Consider the following 23,642-nt stretch of genomic DNA (forward strand, 5'->3'; position numbering starts at 1 on the left):
CTAATTGGAACATTGTAAGAGATAGTTTGAATATTCTCATGTATGGACTGTTTTTACATAATGTAACTCCAATATAAAGCTTCTGTGGTCATCTGAACTTTGGGGGAAGTAATTTTCCAAGAATTAGTACTGAAACTTTCTGAGTTACAAATTCATATACCTGATTTCATTATTTGGTTCCATTCCATATGGACATTCAAAACTATATGTAACCATTTTTGTCTAATTAGTTTTAAAGAGCATTCAGAACCTCTAGGAACAGTGCAGTGGTGATGTTTACACACCAGTAAGGGTTTATCGATGTACAAGTGTGGGTATATGTGGAGAAAAGCAAATTCATATTAAGTCTAAAGGTGCAGAAATCAGATCCTTTTTCCATTGTCAGGCATCTCTTTGTGTAAATGAATGAAAGGAATATTTTGAGGACATCCGAAAGCTTTTCTCTTACTGAATGTTTTTATTCTTTTCTAAAAATGTCTAGAGTTTTTTTAGTATATATGTATTTCTTCCTCCCTGACAGTCATTCTAAAATACTTTTGTACTTTATTTTAGATTGTTATTTCCTTTTAATATTATGCATCAATGATGATATAAATTTAGTTTTACTAAATTTAATTTAGTAATTTAGTAAATTTAGTTTTACTGCTTTTGGACATCACGATTTCTTTTATTTTACATCTTCCTCACTATTTTTGTTTGTTTTACTAGAATTGATCATTTAGTAATTCTTTTAGATTATACCTGAAGGTGTTGAACTAGTCTGAGTCTTTTCCTGACTATGTCTATTTAATCTCTCACTTGTTTGCTAATTGGGCTTGACAGAGTTCTACATATAAATAGTTTCACCTGGAATTTTGAAGACTGTGCTTTATTTATTTTTAAAATATTTATTTATTTATTTGGCTGTGCCGGGTCTTGTTGTGGCATGCAGGATCTTTGTTGCCACGTGCGGGATCTTCAGTTGCAGCATCTTCAGTTGCGGCCTGCGGGGTCCTTTTAGTTGTGGCATGCAGGATCTAGTTCCCTGACCAGGGATCAAACCCAGGTCCCCTTCACTGGGGATGCGGAGTCTTAACCACTGGACCACCAGGGAAGTCCCTGTGCTTTATTGGCTTCTGTTATCTGATTTTGCTAAAAAGAATTCTGATATAAAATATGATTTTCATACCTTTGTAAATAACCATTTTCTCCCTCCCTCCATCTGTCCCCCTGCAGCCAAAGATTTTGAAATGTATATCTGTAGAGTCCTGATATTATACTAAGATGTGATTAAGTGTCTGTTTTTAATTATTAGTGTTCTTCTGGTGCCTCTACCCCTGAATCTATCTTCAGCCAAGAAGGAAATTTTCTTCTTTTATTTCTCTGATTACTTTTCCATCCAGTTCTTTCAGTTTTGTCATTCTATTAGGTAAATACTGGAACTTGTAAATCTGCCTTCCATTTCTCTTTCTTTATGTTTTCCTAATTTTGCATTGGGTTATGGAGAGTCTTGTCCTTCTTGTCTAGCTCAATAATTTTTTCTTTAGCTGGTCCCTTTAAATTATCAGTCCATTTTTTTAGGTTTTGTTTTATCATTTTTTTTATCAGGCATGTTTTTAATTTTGTAGAACTCTTTTTCAAAATAGCCTGTTCTTTTGTTGTTGTTGTTGTTGTTGTTGATGTACTATCTTTTCATTTCACTGAGAATGTCAATTATATTTAAAGTTTTCTTTTTCTTCTACTCTGCCTGAATGGTATTTCTTCAGTTTAAATTCAGTGGCTTTGTTGCTAATTTTTCTTCAAATGATTGGTGATTCTTGGTTATTAGTATGTATGGTTGAAAACATAGATGGAGGAGTTTTCATGGCTGGAAAGTATTTATTCCCCAGCCCAGGTGAGACTCCACCCCTCTTGGGGGTAATAAGATTCTTATTACAGAAGCCTTCATCCAATGACTGCATGGCAAGAGGAGGGAGTACCGCTGGGCAGGGTGTTCCTTGTTGCAGGATTTTGTCCTCTGGGTTTGGGAGTCCTTTCCCGTAAATTGCCTGTCGTCATGCTCTGTTTCTCTCATCCCCCTGTCCACTCCAGGACTCTCCATAGATATAAATCACATTTGAGAAAATATACACCTGCTTTTGTTGACCATGAGCTTTATGTTTCTCTGGGCCTCTACAGCAGCTTCTTCTTCGCTTGTTTAGATTCAGTTTTCTCATTTTATTATTACTTTTTAATCAAATCTCTGATTTTTAGTTTATAGAACTTCCTCAGATTTTCTGGCCTGCAGTGTTATTCTTTCTTATTTTCCTGCACTGTTAATGTTTCTTCTTTTAAAAAAATGTATTTTTTGTGGAATTTGAAGGGAAGGGGAAGAGGTAAATGTGTCCTTATTTGCCATCATGATTCATTTTCTCTTAAAAGTATAGATTTCAGGGGCTTCCCTGGTGGTGCAGTGGTTGAGAGTCCACCTGCCGATGCAGGGGACACGGGTTCGTTCCCTGGTCTGGGAGGATCCCACATGCCGTGGAGCGACTGGGCCCGTGAGCCATGGCCGCTGAGCCTGCGTGCCCGGAGCCTGTGCTCCACAACGGGAGAGGCCACAACAGTGAGAGGCCCGCGTACCGCAAAAAAACAAAACACACAAAAAAGTATAGATTTCATTAAATTAAGAGAAACTGAAAAGATGATGAAACTATTTAATGGAGGTTTATCAACATTTTAAAAGAAGGAAAGTGTGCTGAATGTTTATAGTATGTAATGAGTTTATAAAAGCTATTTATTTATCATTAACCTTCCTCATGAGTTCATTTTTTTCCCCCAAGAAAACAAATTGAAGCTACTGACTTTGGAGCAATTTCTTGAGCAGTGTTTATTGTTAGTCATCCTATTTAAGAAGAACTTGCTTAAGTGGTATTTTTATTTCATGGTAACGAATGGATTATTTTGATATATTCAGTACTCAGTATTGATCCATTTTATTAACGTAGACATGTTATATTCAAAAGTAGCATGTCAAGTCAGCATTTTGGTTGGTAAATTTTAACTTAGCAATATTAAAAGAAGTAAACCTTAGGTACTTTAATGGGGATTATAAAATAACTTCACTGTCTTGTTCCAGGCAAGATTCAGTAAAAAGCAAAAATCAGATATTATATTAATAGTCATACAAAGCAATAACCAATCTGTACAAGTAAATTACCTACCTGCTAAAATGGACAAATTGATTTTTTATAACCTCATTTTAATTAATTACATTTTTGGAAAATGAATGCAATTTTAAATTAGACCCCAGGCTTGAAAGTCATATTTTTCATAATTGTATTTTGAAACAAAGTTTGCTAATAAGTGTTTAGAAGAGAATAAGGAAATATTGTCATTTACGTAGTTCTGGTTTATTTATGGTGTAAGTACTATATGTTTTTTCATTAAACTCTTCAAAAATAGGAAGACACGGAACAACACATTCTCTTTGTGAAAGTTCGAAATTATTAACAAGTCAGTAAGATTGCTTTTGTACATGAACTGCTTCATGGAGACTTACAAAATTTGATTTCGTTTTTGTCTTTTACTTTTTTCTAGAAAAACCAATTCCTACTTTAGAGACATGAGTAGCCCATAGAAATTTGTTGCTTTTCTTTTAAAAGTGCACCTGCATCCAAAACTGATTAAAAACATACTGAAAAAGAAAGCTGCCATAATGAATTATATTTCTCAGTACTACCTAATTTGCCAATATGACTAGTTTTGATTAAAAAGAAGTTGATTATAATGTTCAAAACTGTTTATTGAATAGAAAACCTGGATGCAATCAGAAATCAGAGGTGTACCTATGGAGTTACTGATTCTGAAAATCTTGATGTGACAATTGCTGTTTCCTTTTAAGGTTTTACTGATCTTGCCAGGGTAATACTAAGTAGTTCTTCTACAGGCATCAGGAGGATTTTCTTGTTGGGGTGGGGAGATGGTGATGCTTTTATTTTATATTTATTTTTTTTAGTAAGGTTAGAGTGATGTTACAGTGTATTCTTATCATATTTTAGTAAAACTCTTTTGTCAAATTGATCAGTGTAACCTGTAGCTGGGTATTTCTAAAAATACATTATCATGACTAGAAGTTTTCATTTCATTGCATTTATTTGACATCTTTCTGGTTATTATTGACCAAAACACCTGACTCTTGCCTCTTCTTCTCTTCTTTCTGTGTGTCCTTTTCTCATTTTTATTTTGCAGCCTTTTGTATATGTCCATATCTCTGGCTTCTTCATTCCTATCAACCAGCACTAATTTTTTAGTGCCTGACTTTTATCTTCACTTATCAACTAAAATTGTTCCTGTTTATGGTTTACCAACAGGCTCAATTTTCCTGTTCTGCATCCTCTTGATCTCTCATCAACCTTTGGTATTACTGGCTAGCCATTCTTAGTGTTTTGACTTCAGAAATATTCTTTTTCCTTAGTTTTATAATAATTTTAGGTAACATTTATTGAGCACTTAATTTGTGTCATTCACTATGCCAAGCACTTTTCATGTCATATGATCTTTACTACAATCCTGAGATTAGTTACTATTATTATTCCCATTCACAGAAAATGAAAGTGAGGAGCTGAGAGATGAATTACTTTGTGTGAAGCCACACAACTATTAAGTTATGGAACCAGGATTGAAACACAGGCAGTCTGACTCAAGAACTGGTACTTGCAACTTCTAGATGCTACATCGCTTTTCTAATCAGTGTTTCCTCTCATCTTTTTCAGTTTGAGTCTAGGTTTTTATGTTTTCCTTTGGCCCACTCTTACCTAAATATTATGTTAAATATTTCTGTATTCCTCAAAACTGTCCAAGTATCAGTTAATGTACTTTTCAACCCACTAGGAGTTTAATACATGTTATGGACAAATTTCTTTTTGTTGTCCTTTGAAATTAAATTTAAGGAGAACAAATCATTACAGGGTTCAAAGTTAGACCTAAAAGGATGTAGAAGTGACCTACATAGGTGTTTTTATCTTATCCATAATTCTTCAGTTTCCTAATTGCCAATACTATAACAAGACATTATTATACTTGGATTTCATCATTAACAATTAAGATATGATTTTCTTAGAGTTTAAGACTGAATTTAAGGCCAGTTTTTTCCATGTTAATTATTTGAAAATGTGTAACTCTACTCATTATAAAACGGATTATTGTCTATGTATTGGTTGTCAGGTCCTAGTCTATGCATTCCCATGTCTTTTTACTCTAATAACTAAGCTAAAGATAAAATACCTATGAATTTTGTTCTTTACATTTTGTACCAGCAGAATGAAAATAATTTTTTAAACTTCAGTACTCATTTCCAAAATAATTTGAGGTACAAGTTAGGCCCATTTGTACAATATTTGGCAGTATTTCTATGTCAAATATTGTACAACCTTGCATTTAATATGTCCCATGTATTATCAGGAGCCATTGTTTCCTTTTTAAAAATGAGTATAAAATTAATAAAAAGTGCTTTGGAAATTATTTCTTTAGTGACTGTAATAGGAATAGTTCATCTAGCAAAGGAAAAAACTTGAAATAAGTTTTCCTATTTGGTTGTCATGACTAAAAATTTCTCTGGTTTTATAGAAGTTTAGTAATATAAGCAAGTTTTTATTTATATGCACATGTTTTAGAAAGTGAATAGTTCCTGTTTTGCTCTTTGAGAACTTTTCTTAAAAGCGTGTTAAAAACTAGGGCCTCCCTGGTGGCGCAGTGGTTGAGAGTCCGCCTGCCGATGCAGGGGATACGGGTTCGTGCCCCGGTCTGGGAGGATCCCATATGCCGCGGAGCGGCTGGGCCCGTGAGCCATGGCCGCTGGGCCTGCGCATCCGGAGCCTGTGCTCCGCAACAGGAGAGGCCACAACAGTGGGAGGCCCGCATACCGCAAAAAAAAAAAGAAAAAGAAAACTAAGATGTATTTGACTTGCAGCAAACCATAGTTCCTGAGACGATTAAGAGTTAGAGAGAGCTGGATGTCATCCATAGTGTGAACCTGTACCCTGTTGTTTAAAATGCCAGCTTGAGAGCCTTTAACTAACAGTGAGGCCCCTACATCAGATGAAACTGTTTCTGGTCCAAACCACCTCCTGCCATTCGGGATCCATCTGGCCCTGCTTTCTCAGGTGTACATTTTCCTTAGATGAATCCTAGTGATTAAAATGCAGGACATGGCTTCCCTGGTGGCGCAGTGGTTGAGAGTCCGCCTGCCGATGCAGGGAACATGGGTTCGTGCCCTGGTCTGGGAAGATCCCACATGCCGCGGAGCGGCTGGGCCCGTGAGCCGTGGCCGCTGGGCCTGCGTGTCCGGAGCCTGTGCTCCGCGACGGGAGAGGCCGCGGCAGTGAGAGGCCCGCGTACAGCACAAAAAAAAAAAAAAAAAAATGCAGGACATGGTGCTGGGGGAAAAGAAGGGTTTTATTTTGCAGATTTATTCAACAATAATTCAGGTCAAATTTTCAATGTATGTTTGAAACCATGATATTGTTTAATATTCTAGTTCCCTTTAGTATTTAAAAAATTACTGCTTAGTTAAAGTTCAGCTAGTCAGAATATTCCTTCACTAAAATCTAGCTCTGTCATTTTATAATTCATTCCACAGCACCTCACATCACTGTTACCTCCACTATAGCACTTAGCATGCAGAGATTTGATTTTCTACAACTCTCAGTTTCCTCTCTTATCAGGAGATAAGAGGGCATTAGCTACAGTGCCATGTAAAAGACAAATCAAGGTTTAATTTGAAAACAGAAGCCTGCAGTTTGGAGGCCCACCTGTTGACATAACAGAGACAGCATTGTGATCTCCTTTATGACTTTTGGATCTGGGCCTTGCATCATATTGCTAATTTCTCACTGGCCTTTCTTAGCATGTTTTTTTTTTTTTTTTCCTAGTTAGGAGCTTAGTGGAGAGAGAGAACATTTCTGTTAGATTTTGCACAATGTCTTCAGTTCCTTGAAAGACATGTCATCTAAGTGCAAAACATGGTCAGTCCTTTTAGTCTAAGACTTGGTTGAATTATTTGCCTTGCCACTGAAAAGAATATTTACTTCTTTAAAGCAAGTCTATACTATGTAAATGACACATAGTGCTTACCATACATGAGTTCATGTCCTGAAAATCTAAGATACTATGTTCAGAGTAGTTGGCATTCATTTTGTGTCACATATTCATGAAAAAGAGTAGTGAAAATATTTCTGATACTAATATTATGTTTTAATCTCTGGATTAGGTCACCAGTGAAAATGGACCTAATAGACTCATTTTATTAAAGACGTTTTATCTACTTCACAAAATAGTAACATACTTTTGCATTATTTGGTAGTCTGTGCACAAAAGACATTACATCCAAAAATAGCTGGAAGATGCAGTTTTAGTGTGAAGCAGTGTCATGTGGGAAAGGAAACCAACCCTCTGCATGCTCTCTGCCTAAAACATAATTCTCTACTTACTGGCTTTTTTTCACTGCCTTGGAAAGTCAGGATTTTTCATGCAGTTCTAATAGTACTATGGAAATGGACCTTCATTATAGTACAGTTGTCTCTTGCTATCCGCAGGGGATTGGTTCCAGGATTCCTTGTGGCTAGCAAAATCTGCGGATGCTCAAATCCAACAGTCTGCCCTCAGTACCCGTGGATTCCACATCTGTGGTTGGCTGAACCCGCGGATGAGGAACCTGCAGATACGAAACCTTCTGATCGAGAGGGCTGACTATATTTATTAAAAAAATCCATGTATAAGTGGACCCGCTCAGTTCAAACCCTAGTCATTGAAGGGTCAACTACTGTATTAACGTATGTAAATGTATATGGAAAGGCCCTCTCTGACAACCCATAGGTATGAAAACACTTAGTTTTCAGAATCATAACCCACATTTAGCTTAGATCTAAAGGATGTTACATCTTTTCTGGAAAGTAATTTATTTAGGCAACATTTATATAACTCTTTGTATTTAATTATTAATCTACTACTTGCTCATTTAAAATGTTACATTTAAGAGAGATTTTGTTTATGGTTTTCCCTGCTCAGTATTTTCCATGCGGCTTTATTTTCCACTTGATTTGAAAAGCCAAAAAAGATTCTATTCAATTTACTAAGCATTTATTAAATATTTGTTATGTTCAAGGCCATGGGCTAGGTGCATGTGGAGCATAAAAAATGATGACTATGATGATGATGACAAGGATTGTAAACACTTGCAATCATTGATTACTTACTGAATACCAGGCCAGGCAGCTGGCCTAAATGCTTCTACACATAATACCTATTTAATCCTCCTGTCCCTGTCAGGTAGGTGCTATTATTATCCCCATGTTACAAATGAGGAAACTGAGGCATAGAACATTTCATAATTTGTTCATGACAGTGACTTGTGAAGATGGGTTTAAAAAACAAGCAGTTTGACACTCAAGATCCTACCATAAAGAAGCTTGCGTCCTACTAGAAAAATGATGGTATATTCACAAGGAAAATGCAGTACAAGGTAGAATATGTTAAATGCCGCACTACTAGCTGAAGTGTGGGAGATATTGGAGCTCAGAAGGAGACATGCATTTCTTTGGGGAGATGGGGGAAGGCCTCATGGAAGAGGTGCCTCAGCTGAGCCCTGAAGAATGGCAGGGTTTTGCCATGTGTAAGTTAGAAGAGTACATTCCCATTGAAGGGGGAAGTGGGAATAAAGGCATTGTTTTGAGAAAATACAGAAGTGTTCAAGGGTAGTAATAAGCAAATTTGTATAGCATCCTTCTAGAGGTAGCAGGGAGAAGATAATTCAACTTGCATTGTAGAAGGATTAAAGTGGCAACCTGGGGAATTTAAACTTCTGCCAGTAATGAAGAATCTTTGAAGGATCTAAACTCTAGAAAAAGAAGTTCATGATCAGAATTGGATGGACTGAAGGGGGAAGAGAAGAACGGCCATGAGACTTTTTAAAACTTGGGCAGAGAGCATATTTAGTAATTGCATCAGATATTTAAAATATATTTTACTCTGTAACTAATGAAAACTAGGATGGCTGAAGTTAATTTGAATACATGGAAAAGAAAAATCTTCGTGCTTACACAGACCCTTAAATATGCCTAGGTTTTCATTTAAACTTGAAAACTCAATTTTCTGGTATTATTATAGATTCAAATTATAGATTATTTAAAAATGGAATTGTTATATTTTCTTTTTTAACTATAGGAGACTGTTTCAATGGAAAGGGATTATCCAAAATGGAATCTGGGCAAGGTTTAACATCTCTTTCTTATCAAGATGTTATAAAATATTTTATAGATTTTAATGTTTTACATCTAATCTAAGAAGATATCCTCTTAAGCTGAAGTAATAGGTCTGAGTTGATGCAACAGAAATAAATCTGTTGATACCTTCTAAAGAACTCCTCCTATTATTCTTTCATTTAAATCTCTTTCCATAACCTGACAATATTTAAAGTACAACATTAAAGAGAGTTGCACTCAAAACGCAATTTCATTTTTAGTCATGTGAATGGTTACATGTGAATACCTTACTTCATAGCACTGAAATAGTATTCTCTGAACATAGTATTTCTAGAGGAAAGATTTCCTATCATGGCTGCCAGGGGAAAGCTGATACACTTGGAGAAATTTTGGGCCACTCACCAAACCTGTGATTTCCTAACCCAGTTTGTCAACCAAGTTAAACTGAGGTCATTATGCAGGCTGTGATTTCTCCTTAATGATTTTCATATTTTACTTCATAGGTTATGTTGACCTTTGGATTTCAGGCAGTAAATAAAATTTAAAAATCTTAGTTTAAGTTAGAAAAAATTTAGTTATTCTGTACCATATTTGTTTTTACAACTTTATTGGAGTATAACTGCTTCACTGTACCATATTTTTGTCCAGTATCTTTTTTCAGGCATTTTCATGTTCATGATTTTTATATAATAAAGTGATATATTTTTAATTTTAGATTTGTCCCTTGTCCTTTTCTAAAAACAACTCTAAATATACTGATTCTTTTTGGTTATTTTAGCCTCTTCCTAATAATCACCTCCCTCCCAACTTTCCATGCATGTGCTATGTACGGAGAATGATTTTTTTTTTTTTTTTTTTTTTTTTTTTGGTACACGGGCCTCTCACTGCTGTGGCCTCTCCCGCTGCGGAGCACAGGCTCCGGACGCACAGGCCCAGCGGCCATGGCTCACGGGCCCAGCCACTCCGCGGCATGTGGGATCCTCCCGGACCAGGGCATGAACCCGTGTCCCCTGCATCGGCAGGCGGACTCCCAACCACTGCGCCACCAGGGAAGCCCCCGGAGAATGATCTTTAACCATTATTTTGGTTCCTTAGATTGTAAGCCGTCTTAGCTTACATACATATAGGTTATTAAAGAAGACAATGGGCTCTCATGTCTTCTGATCTGTGCCTTGCCAGTCTTAGTTCTTTATCTTTTATTAGAGGAATAAGGGATAGACATGGGAGAAGTAGTGAATACTCTTTATCCCATTTCTGCATATTCAAATCCCATCTTCAAACACTAGGTCTAGTTTTACCTCTATTACAAATTTGAAATGAAAGTAAAAGAGATATTAGTTGCCATTTTTTCCCTTTATTTTCAACTTTCTAATCTAAGGTTAATAATTGGAGGGCATTTAAAAAATCATTAATCTTGATGTAGTTAAGAATGATATTTGTACATTTTTAAGTCTTTTGTTTGTTGTTTCTCATTTCCTTCTTTGAATTTTTATTTCTAGTAAATCTTTATCCTTCTACTAAAGGGAAGGAGACAAGATGAGTGGTGGCAGACGTAACTGTATTCTTTATTTACTCTTTTTAAGGACAAAATGTTAACCTGAATTATATCTGGGTATTGGGTTACATGCGTGTCAGCTCTGTTAGTCTTTGTAAATTTTTAATATTTTAAATATTTCATAATTAAAAAGGAAAAGGTAGACTGGGAGAGGTTTATGGAAAGCTTTGACTTCTAGCCAAAAGAGGTAGAACTTCAATTGTTGGTAATGGGGGAGATACTATTTTTAGTAGAAAAGCAACTTGATGAAAGTGGCACTTTAAAAAACTGAATTTGGCATCTGTATTTAGAAGAATCTAGAGAATAATGAGACTGAAGAAAAGAAATTTAAGCAAATTCAGCATTCTAATTTTTGAGGAATTTGTGCTTAGGCCAGGGGGAATAGGAAGGAAAGGGCAAGAGATGCTGCTTTGTTTAATAGTTTTGGTAAGCATTCCCAAATGAAAGCGTAGGTGTATTACTAATGCTGCATAATGCATTTCGTGTGCTTGAGAGCCTATCTCAGATCTAGTTCCTGCTGCATAACTACTAGTGCTCTCCATGAACTAGGCTAACATTTCAAACTAAGACCAAACCGAGAGCATGACCAGTAATATGGTTCTTACTCCCAAGCCACCCACGTGGAAGATCATTTTTTAAGAAGGGCGTCAGTTAGCTCTGTTACCAATAATACTGTTTTCCAATTAGTCTGGCCCATCTAGAAGTAGCCTTTGTCTATTTGGAAGAGGTCTGATTTGCGACATAGTCATTGGCTGCTTCTACAGGTTTCCACAGACTTTTATTTTAAGCCAGTATCTTCATAAATGGCTAAAAGAGAAACCTTTAAACCATTATTTCACCCCACTTTAAATAACATTGCTCCACACAAACACCCTGTATTTTTACAAAGTGATTAACTTTTTCCAACTCCGTGACACAACTGAGTAGTTTTTTCACAACTATTTTGGGTAAATCCCACCAACCTTAATCAATTTTATATTTAACTCAGATGTGACTTGAAAGCAAAAATTACTTGTAATCACTTTGGGGTTACACAGATTTAACCTGTTCTTAAATTAAGTTGTATTCCAGTCATCTGTGGAATAATCTATGTCTTAATTCCTTGTTACCTTTATCTGATTTTAAAGCAGCCCTATGTGACCTAGAATCGAAGAGTGATGTTTGATGGATACTTTTACCATTCTGTCATTTTTTTCCCATCCAGGTTAGGAAATGTATTGGAAACCCTTGTTTATTTTCTAGCAATGTAAAATGCTATAAATTCTATAAAGCAATTTCAAGTTCAAAATTATTATTGACAACTTTTTAATAGGTTATTTAAAGATTTGTTTTATTAACTTGGCCTAGGTCACAAAACTCATTAATATTAATGACTAGGCTAGAGAGGCTTATAGCCTCTCTAATCATCAACAGAAACAAAACGTTAAACCAAATTGTGTAGCTTTATTATGTTATGAGTCATTCTAGGCAAAGACCACATATAACAAGCAAGAGCTGAACAGTCCAGTTTTAATGTTTCTGATTCAAACCTTTGGCTTTTTATTACTCTTTGAAGAGGAACTAGAGTTTTAAAATAGACACGCAAACAATTTTTTATGGACTTCGTATGAATATATAATTCATTAAAATAAAACACTTGGAGCTAATCATTCAAAAAAGTATTTTTTATTAATAAACTTCAGAAAAAAGATAAAGCTTGAGGCACAATTTACTTTTTTAAAAATACCAATTTTAAAATCACATTTTTCTTCTCTTAAAGAAGTTTGCATGATAAAAGGCCTTACTATCGTTTGAAAATTTATATAAATGTGAGCTGCTAAGTGAGGTATTCTATTTATTCCAAAGATCTAACAGCCTCTGCAGCTGTCTCTAGGCCTTTCCTATAAAACAGCAGTGCATCAAATGATAGTGAAGAGGGCCTGAAATTTCCACCTTGACATGAGTATTTATGCTGTATTCAAGACAGCTGATTTTACTTACTTCCACTTACATATAAACAGCAGGTCCTTTTAAACTGGTAGTAGTGAACATAATGTGCAATATGAATGCTTATTAGATCACTTTAGTTAAGTAGAACTAATAATTTGTGATGTTTGTGTACAGTAGGGGTTGGCAAACTTTTTTTCTGCAAAGGGCCAAGTAGTAAATATTTTTTAAAAGCTTCCAGGCTGTGCAACTCCACTATTGTAACACAAAAGCAACCACAGACAGCACATAAACAAATGAGTGTGTCTGTGTTCCAGTAAAGCTTTATTTATGAACACGGACAGCAAGCCAGGTTTAGCCTGTGGACTGTAGTTCACCAACCCCTGGTCTACATTCATTTGAATTCCTCACTTTCTACTCACCTTTTTAATCTACCGGTATTGGCTTCTCCCTACCAACCCACCAAAATTACTGCTGCCATTGTCAGTGGCATTCTCCTTGTCATCTAAAATAAAAACTTACCAGTCCTTTTCTCAGTTGGTTTTGGGGAGCCTTGACACTTGAATCACACCTTCCTTCTTAAAACTCTTTCTTTAGGGTCTGTGATAGCACTTGTATAGTTTTTATCCAACCTCTCCAGGCATTCCTCAGGTTTTGTTTTTGCAAAGCTCCACTTTTTTTATAGCCTATTCCTTAAATATCAGTGTGCATTAGGGATCCATTTAAATTTTATATTGTTTCCAGAATAGGCAAATCTATAGGCACAGAGAGTAGGTTGCTGGTTGGGACAAGGAGTTAGGAGGGTTGGTGGATGATGGTGAAAGGGCATACAGTTTCTTTTGGGGGTGATGAAAATGCTCTAAAATTAATTGTGGTGATAGTTGCACAATTCTGTGAATATACTCAAAACCATTGAACTATACACTTTAAATGGGTGAATTGTATGGTGTATGATCATCCTCATAAGGCTGTTAAAAAAGTGTAAGTTAAATTCTCCAATGTCAGTATTTTTCCTAAATTAAAAATCAAACCTACATTCCACCCTTTACTCAAGTACCATAGTACAGACTGAACTATCTCCCAGTGCTGTTCTGAATTCATAGTAGCATGACCCAGACACTACGTTTTAAATGTAAAATGAAAATCTTATTTATAAGCTCCAGATATATTCAGAATTATAGCAAAATATCAACTTGTTAGAACCATTTGTTTTTTAGAATATGCATTATTAGTTCATTTGATGATTCCAAGAGGAATTTGCAAATTATAATCAGGTAATTAGGTTAGCAGGGAACTAACGTGGATGGAGAAAATGAGCTCAATCTTCATCTGTCACCATTACAAGTTAAAAATTTGTAATGGAACAACATGATTACAAGTTAACAATTTCTTCTAGATGGTTACTGCCTTAAATTAACCCATAATCAAATTAGTATTATAGCTGCCTGTCTTTAGGATTTTGGGTCCATGTGTGTTGAGGGTGAAATAGGGAGTTCCCTATTATTATATTGCAGGTTAACAGTGGATTTTCAGATGCCGCTTACATGATAAATTCAGTGCCCTCCAGAACATGGAGCAAATGTTGAACTTACCCTTTTTATTTTGCAGAAACAGAGCTTCCAGTCAGCTGATAAGAAGCGTAAATTGTAACTAAATGGTGAAATTAATACTCATTTAGGTGCACATACTCGTTCTCTTTTCCGTGAAGACTGACCTGACAGCACAATGTGGAAACAAATGAAACTGACTTACGTTTTCAATCGGTTTTTTCTTAACACTGCGAATTACATTAGGCTGTTTAGTTCAGGATGCAAAGTACATAGTGGCTCTTGAAAGTACACACACACCATCCAAATTTCTATGAATTTACCATGAGTACAGTAATGTGATTTTATGAACAAAGGAGAAACCCAAACTTGGACACTGAGCTCATAGTCTTTAAAACTACGCATTGAAAACAGAGTATGATTTCAACTTGCTCTCTGTAGTTTACCCGGAATCCCTCAGCTGGGATACTAACACATGTTTTGAGAAGTTAAGTAATGCAGCTATTCCTAAATCTGTAATGATAATGCTTCAGTAATCAGATAAGTATTTATAGTTAGAATGAAGTCTAATTTTCAGAAAAAGATAGCATCACTTATAATATTTATACAGGAAAAAACTCCATTTTTTTTGCTGTCAGTGCTCTTCTTAACATAATTTCTTACTATATTTAAGGAGCTTCATGTAATCATATTCAAAACCTCTTATCTTGCTGATTATATTCAGCAACCATAGCTAAATATTTCAATACCAAAGCTGAAAATCATAATGACATATCAGCATACACATAATAAATTATAGTTAATGAATACTATAGAAGGTGCATTTTGATTGGCTCCAAGTTTGTGATCTGCTCATGCATAGCACACTGTTAATTTTTAAAAGGACAGAAAATACGGTGATGATATGACTGCCAAGCACATTGTTTTGTCTACGCAAGAATAAAGTAATATTTTAGCCAGAATGAAAAGAGCGTACACAGATAACGGAGTAAATGTTCTAACAGCTGAAGTATATATCCCAGATTAAACATATAGTGACAATACTTCATACACACGTTTACACAATTTTTATATTGAATAAAGATTTCTGGCCAAAAGTGGTTTATTGTTATGTTGACAGCCACAACTACTCTATTTTTAGCTAAGTATGTACGACACCCCGAATCTTCAGCTTTCACCAGTTTGAGGCAGGCACCTTCAAGTATGAGAAGCCATTTTTCAAGCTAACTAGAGAATCAATACTTAGAGTTTAATTTTTGTTCTATTTAGCCTACATATTTACTGAGTAATAAGCAAGAGTTATAAGACCTGTAAAACTACTGTCAGCATTGGGGCAAATGCTATAGAATACTTTGAAAACGTTGTCATCAGACAAAATCCATTTATTCTGATACTTTCCATATATAATATTTTTCCCCCAGTGGGGTGGGAGGGAACATATTTAAATTTACTTCTTAAAATTAAGCTCAATAACCACATATTGTTATTAAGTACTATGATCAAGTACCATACTAGGCTATTAGACTACAATAAAGAAAATAAAGGCTAGCCCCTCCCTTGAAGAGCCTACCATCAGTGGAACAAATGTAAGTAATTCCATACAGTATAATAGGGAAAAGAAAAGATAGAGGTATGCAGCGGGTGCCGCAGTGGCAACTGAGCTGAGTATTAAAGGATCTAGCCAAATGAAATAGCTGGCATATGCGCATGTGTGTATGTCCATGCACACACAAGAGCAGTTGGGAGCATTACTGGGAGAAGACAGGGAGCAGCATGAACAAAAACCTGAAGTATGCAGAATGCCACTGGTACTGCTGGTGCATGCAGCACATTAGGAGGGCATTAGGAGATGAGGCCATAGGTGGAGTCATGGGCCAGGTATTGGAAGTCTTGAGTGCCATGTTAATGAGCTAGAAATTTGCTTTTGCTGTTTATGTACTGCCTGTATTGTTAAACAGATAAACATTTTGTCAAACTGTACTTTTCAAAGATTGAAAAAAGACAAGTTATAATTTGGTTGATTTGACCCCGGGGAAATGCCTTTTGTGGCTTGTATTTGTTGCAGTCGTCTTTTTATAACGTCTATCAAACTTTGACATAAGCTCAGGGTTTTCAATTTGCCCACTGCCCTCCTCAAACAGCAGGGCCAATGCCTGTGAGGTTTTGGAGCCTGCTAGGCTAGACAGTGTTTTAATGAAGAGCTTTTGGAATCATAGTGCTTGAGGGAGCAACAGAAATCAGCTCCATATTCAGGTGAAAGTAGTAATTTTCTTGCTCCGTTTCTCTGTATGATGTAGTATATTCATTGGGCTAACAGTTTTGTTTATATATTTGGAATTAGAATTTTAAACATGGCAATTGTATTATGTTAACCTTTGTGAAATTTTCACAGTAGCTTTTTTTTAAAGATTAATGTAACTGAGCCAAAGAGAGTTGCTTATATTTTTTTCTGAAAATTTTTGAGAAATTTAAGACCTTAACCTGACATTTTACATCTTTTATTTGGCATCTCATCAGCCATATTTATCAAACTATTTACCCTCAGCAAAGCTTTTATGTATTTCTGTGTATAATGAGTTAGAGAAAGGGAAGCAATTGTGCAAATTTATGGGAAGAAATTTTTTTCTATAAATTAGCTTGATATGCAGGTGAAAGTGTTGTTTTATCTTGAGTTACCATAATAATGCAGTAGAAAGAACAATGACTAGTTCCACTGCTGTATACTTTATATGAGTTAGTTCATCTTTGTAAGACTAGTTTTCTCATCGGTTAAGTAAGACGGTTGAACTATGTTATTGCTAAAGCTCTTTCTTACTGGCATTTTGTGGTCCTCTAACTCCCTCAGTTCCCCAGTTTACTTTGCTTATAGAGGTGTGCCTTTCAACATCCTTGAGTCATAGAATTGAAAAGAACCTTGGGAGATTGTGTAGTCCAACTGCCTCGCAGAAAAATGGAAATTTGCTCTTTCCCTCTACCTAGAATGTTTTGCTTGCACCTTCTCAAGCTAGCATCCTCTGAATCAGAGCTGGTTGTAACCCCTTTTGTTGCTAGGATTAATTCCATTGATCTGACAATAGGCAGAGAATCCCTTCTTTCTCACTGTTCCATGTACATTCTTCTTATAGTTGGAAGCTTAGCTGTAAAGGACAACCTGCCTACCTAGAAAAGGATCTTTCTTTGGTCAAGAGTGTATGGCTAATTCGTCTCTGTATCAGTACTGTTTAGATGTTTATTGAATAACTGAATGTTATTGGGTGGCAGAAATGGTTAATGTTCATGTACATGAGTAGAGTTTCACTAACTATTCAGTAATAGTGAAGATAGTCAACAAATAATAATAGAAATACTGGAATATTTTTACAATGATCTGTAACTGTATATAGGTACAGTTGTAGATAATATAATTTATGGATGTACTGATTTAATAAATGGTGCCTAATGATTTCTGTTTTATAAACCCATTCAGTAGAACTTGAAATATTATTTAAATTTTGTATCTATCCTTCATTTCTGTAAGTGAAAAGGAGAAACCTTCCTCTCTAAGTCCCTAACAAATTATTTTTAGATTTAACCAGATTTAACCAGGATTCTTTTACTGGAATCCTCTACTCCTGATTTTCTAGATGAAAAGATAATTGTATGATTTCTAATTCTAATATCCTACTTAATTTTAAAAGCTAAGCAATGTAAATTTGGTTTAATTCTTATCTATTTATATCTATGTTATTTAGAGGTTATTTCTGCTTCGATAATTTGTGATGAGGTTAATACATTTCTCTCTTGGAAAATGTATACGTGTTCCTAATTTCTAACTAATGGGAAAGCAGACGATATTTTTACTGTCAGCTTTCATCAAGTTAGACCTCTCTGAAGACCTTACTAAATTCTATTTCCATGGGAATTTTGCTAATGGGTATTTGCAACATTATCCAGGTGCTCGCAGACAGAATTACAAATTAAAAATAAAAGAAATGGGTGAACAAATGCATCTTTCTTCTCTTTTAAGAAATTGGCAGAATGATAATCTTTGGACTTTCATTTTCACTTGGCAGTGTTTTCAGATAGGGTGCAGAAAGTCTGTGTGGTATTAATGCATGTGACCAGCTTAGACAACATAAGTAATGAATTTCCTAAATGGGTTCTTGGTTGCAATCTTATATGTATAAGGCAGAAGAAAGAGAGTAAATCTTCCAGTCTGTGTATATTTAGTTCACAATATTAGTGAGTTTAATGGGTCTTACTGGAAAATGGAACATTGAAGGCAAGCCACCCAGTTTTATTGCCTGTGTGCCAACTTACTAAATTATTTTGATTCATGTCATAAATGCCATACATTTCCACATACCATGCAGAAAACATTATGGACCTGGTGATACTCATCATTTATGAAACACCTACTTACCCTAAATATTGGAGTTCCGCAGGGTTCTGTCTCAGGCTGCCCTCTCTTCTCATACTGCATTCTTCTCCTGGGCAGTCTCATCCAGTTTTAAATAGCAATATATCAGTAACTCCCAAATGTATATCTCTTATCTAATTTCCTTTTCTGTCTTTCCAGACTTATTTCACATATTTTCAGGGAAATATCACAGACATATCAAGCTAATTGTGTCTGAAAGTGCACTTTTGATTCTCTTTCTTCGCATCTACCTCCTCTAGTTTCCTATCTCAGTTGCATCCATCAGTTTCTCTTGCCAGAAACTCGAGAGTCATTCTTGACTCCGCCTATTCCTTCACCTCCCCCTCCAACTCAAATCTTTCACTAAATGCTATCTCTTCTACCTCTTAAACCATTTTTCAAGTTTTTTCACTTTTCTCTATCACTGTTGCCATCACGTTAGATCAGGTCACTATCTTTTGCCTAGACGAATGCAATATAGCCTCCTAACTGGTTTCTCCACATCTAGGTTGTCCAGCTCTAATCCATTTACAAATAAAACCCAAAGTGACTCATTAATATGTAAATACAATTACATCATTCTTAAAATTCTCCAGTGGCTTTCCGTTGCTCTTAAAGATCTTCTCTCCGTCCCAGAAGAGATGATGGGGCCTATTGTTCGTTTGCTGGGGCTGCCATAACTGTACCACAGACTGGGTGGCTTAAATGACAGAAATTTATTTCCTCACAGTTCTGGAGGCTAGAAGTTTGAGATCAAGGTGTCATCAGGATTGGTTTCTTCTAAGGCCTCGCTCCTTGGCTTGTAGATGGCCATCTTCCTCCAGTGTCCTCATACAATCGTTCCTTTGTGTGTGTCTGTGTCCTAATCTCTTCTTATAAGGACAGTAGTCATATTGGATTAGGGCCCACCCACATGGGTTTGTCTTTTTATTGTTGAATTATAGGAGTACTTTATATATTCTGGGTGCTATACTCTTATTAGATAATGAGTCACAAATGTCTTCTCCTATTCTGTGGGGTTTTTTTTACTCCTTTACTTCTTGTAAATCTTAACTCAAATGTTATCAGCTCAGTGAGACCCTTTTTGACCATCTAACCTTGAATCTCCACCTACCTACCCCCAAACACACATTCCCTCCCCCTGCTTTATTTTTCTTTCTAGCATTTATCACCAACAAACATTTCTATATGTATGTTGTGAATTATGATGATGATTTTATTATTATTGTTATTATTGTCTTTATTACGCTTCTTGTTTATTGTCTGTTTTTTTCAACTCGAATATGGGGGATTTTGATTTCTACTGCTCATTGCTCTTTACGTAGAACCTAGAACAGGCCTGTAGGCCTTTAATAAAAGTTTATTGAATAAAAAGGAATGAATTTAACACATAACAGTGCCGGGTTTTTTTAATTGGGGAAATATAGCACACATACAGAAAAAGAGCACAGTAATTTGTCAAAAAAAAAAGACATCCTTTTACCTACCACCAAGATCAAGAAATAAATTATTGCCTAATTTATAATAACAATAATAAGAAATCAGAAGCCTCTCTTATGCCTCCTCCCAATTACTGCCTCCTTTCTGCAGTCACCCGGAGGTGATCAGTATTTTGGGATTTCTGGTAATATTTTTGTTGCTTTACTTTATACTTTTACCACCTAAGCATTTGTCTCTAAAACCTTTTCTGTTGTTTTTTTAAATATTCATATGCATGAAATTAATCATACATGTTGTTCTGTGCCCTCCGCCCTGACGTTCAACTTTATTTTGTTAGTCATGCATGATATATTGTATTTGGCTGTAGTTTATTTTCATGTCTGTATAACATTCCATTGTATTACTATACTACAACTTACTTATATATTCTTCTGTTGAAAGAAATTTTGGTTACTTCCATTTTTAGCTTTTTTTTTTTTTTTTTTTGCGGTACGTGGGCCTCTCATTATTGCGGCCTCTCCCGTTGCGGAGCGCAGGCTCCGGACGCGCAGGCTCAGCGGCCATGGCTCACGGGCCCAGCCGCTCCGCGGCATGTGGGATCCTCCTGGACTGGGGCACGAACCTGTGTCCCCTGCATCGGCAGGCGGACTCTCAACCACTGCGCCACCAGGGAAGCCCCCATTTTTAGCTCTTTTTTTTTTTTTGCGGTACGCAGACCTCTCACTGTTGTGGCCTCTCCTGCTGCGGAGCACAGGCTCCGGACGCGCAGGCCCAGCGGCCATGGCTCACGGGCCCAGCTGCTCTGCAGCATGCGGAATCTTCCCGGACCGGGGCACGAACCCGTGTCCCCTGCATTGCAGGCGGACTCTCAACCACTGCACCACCAGGGAAGCCCCCCCCCTTTCCTTTTTATCCTACACACCTAAGCTCCATCCTTACTTCCCTAAACCTAAAAAACAACTGTCACTGGCCACCCCTTAGGTAAACATAGATTCTCAAAATTTAGGATAAGCTCTCTACACATAGACATGAAACACTTAAAACCACTCCCACACTCTTTCATATTCTCATGGTCTTCTCTAAGTCATTCTGAGTTGAATGGGAAATGATAATGAAAATAGCTACCAGTTATTGTGTCAAACATAAGAAATTTTATATCAGGTATCAGTTTTTTTCCTTCGTGGGGCTAAGTATTTCAGTAAAGTAAGACACTAAATTTAGTTGACCTTTGAACAACACAGGTTTGAACTGCACAGGTCAATTTATACTTGGATTTTTGTCAATAAATACTGTGGCCCTACTTCATCCACGGTTGTTTGAATCTACGAATTCGGAACCACAGATCCGGAGGGGCATTTATGGGACTTCATCCAGAAAATTCAGTATCCACAGTGGGTCCTGGAACCAGTCTCCCGCAGATACTGAGGGATTACTATTATGGATGGATGGACAGGTGTGTGTGTGTAAAATAAACATATCCATATATATGCACACAATCATGCACACACACACATTATTTTAGCTATTATTTTAAGAAGTATTTTTTTAAAGTTACCTTCTTTCCCTTTCCTCAGTGTAACATTTTAGAAAACACTACCCTGAAAGAAAGCAAAGCAAAGCAAAATACAGGAAACAAGAGGCTAGCTTGGCTGCTACCTCTAGGGGTACATCAAATGAGCTGTTCACATACTGATTCAGTCTTCAGTCTCTCCTAACTTTCGGCTGGGAAGGGGGTGGTGAAGAAATGAACTTGCTTTGCTTTTCCCTAGGGTAAACCTAGGCTTATCATTCCCCTTTAACTGCTGGAAGGAAATATAGCACTGCTAGATAATGCCGATTCAGCCTTTGAAGGTTTCAGGATATGTGCCAGTTAACCAACTGATTCTTCTAATATGATTTGAAAAATTCATAGTTTTTTTTTATCATTCGTAAAGGATAAGGCTTTAAAGCTGGTGTGCTTCTTCATTCATTTTAAAACTTACATGGGTGTATAAGAGAAAACAAAGAAAGGAATTTGAGACTATGTGCTTAGGCTTCATGGAAAGGGAGGTGCCATTTCTGAGCAGAGCCCCACTGACTCTCCTAAGATGAGGAGAAAACTTGTTTTGAAAATGTTGGCTTTGTGAATGGAAATGGAATCATTAAAACAAAGAAAACAAAGAAAAAAGTGAGCATAGAACCTGGGAAATAGAATTAATACAGTGTTGGAAATGACCATAGGCAATTAAGTGCATGAATCAATGTGTTGCAACAGTTTTCCACTTCTTCAATTCATGGTGCCTGTTGTATGTCACGTGAGCATGACAGTATGGTCAGAGCGGGTGACACATTCTGGGTATTCTCTCCCCATTAACTTTCACTTCCCAAAGGTACGTTGAGTAAAATAAACATGTTTGAACAATTTTCAGAAACAGTGTTTCCTCAGTTTACAAAATCAACCAAAAGCGGATTGGGGTGGGTTGGGTTAATGTCACACTTTACTGCACTATCATGCATACGTACACAATATTACTTAGCATCTGTAGCATCCATAAAGATTTCTCTATTGCATTTGAGGTGAAAGGAAGGAGCAGGTTTAAGTCCCAGCTTTGAAGATGTTGTGTTAATTGTTAACTTGTGCTGAGTCTGTACATTACAAAAGGTAACAATCTCAGCATGTTAAGATCATAACTGTTAGATTAATGCTTGGAGGCAGCAGCTGTGCTGACGTGAGGCATTAACGGCTGGATGAGTTCAATCAGATATGCTGCCTCCAGTGTCTTTGTGTAATGGTATTTACTAGATTTCAAATGGACTGCTGAGAAAGATGAAATATAATCTCATGTATTATCTCTGCCTTGAAAAAATACATAATGAAATTGTTCTCTTGTTGGAACATATTTTATTAACCTTTGTGGAGTCAGCTTAAAGAACAGATACCCCTATAGAGTTGAAACCTTTTGCTAAAGTGGAGTGTTATTAAATGTATTTTTGAGTTTTTGGAACAATGGGGTTGAGTAGAGGAGGTAAGTTTGGTTTGTTTGTTTTTTTTAAACCACTCAGAATAATATGGCATATTCTGAGGCTAGCTGGAGAGGGAAAAAAATGCAATGTAAATTGTACACAACTAAATTATTTTCTTTCTTTCTTTCTTTCTTTTTTCTTTACAGAGCCTGAAGAAAGTTCTTGTGGAATTCAGTCACAAGGAATTGTTTGATTTCTATAACAAGGTCTGTATTTTTAAAATAATTTCTGATAATGTGGGGTTTTTCACAATGTTTCCTCTACTTTATGAATTCTTATTTTTAAATGCCCATTACAGAGTTGAGTTCTTTAAACTTCCCTTATAAACATCTTATGTTTCACAGTAGGAAGCATTGCCAAGATGAAGAGACTCTGACAAACTAAATCAGGAAGAGAATGGATATGGTTTTAATTAAAGCAGTAGGATTGTTGTTTTAATGTAAAGCATTAAATAATAAACTGTGTGGTATTTAGCCACACTGGCACTTTAGAGATAGGTAATGTTAAATATTTTAATTTCTGGGCCCAAGGGAAAAGGCAGATACCAGGCCTTT

The 23,642-nt window shown here is 36.2% G+C and overlaps 1 protein-coding gene across 1 annotated transcript in view; it reads left to right on the forward strand.

Moving 5' to 3' along the window:
* The window catches only part of COMMD10 (COMM domain containing 10), a 176,088-nt gene that overhangs the window by 146,041 nt on the left and 6,405 nt on the right, over positions 1 to 23,642 (forward strand). Inside the window, exon 6 of the mRNA XM_081233749.1 lies at positions 23,235 to 23,294. Within this exon, the coding sequence (XP_081089875.1) occupies positions 23,235 to 23,294 (60 nt within the window). The remainder of the gene's footprint in view (positions 1 to 23,234; positions 23,295 to 23,642) is intronic.

Source organism: Mesoplodon bidens (assembly GCF_964165515.1).
Source record: "Mesoplodon bidens genome assembly, chromosome: 4".
Lineage (NCBI taxonomy): Eukaryota > Metazoa > Chordata > Mammalia > Artiodactyla > Ziphiidae > Mesoplodon > Mesoplodon bidens.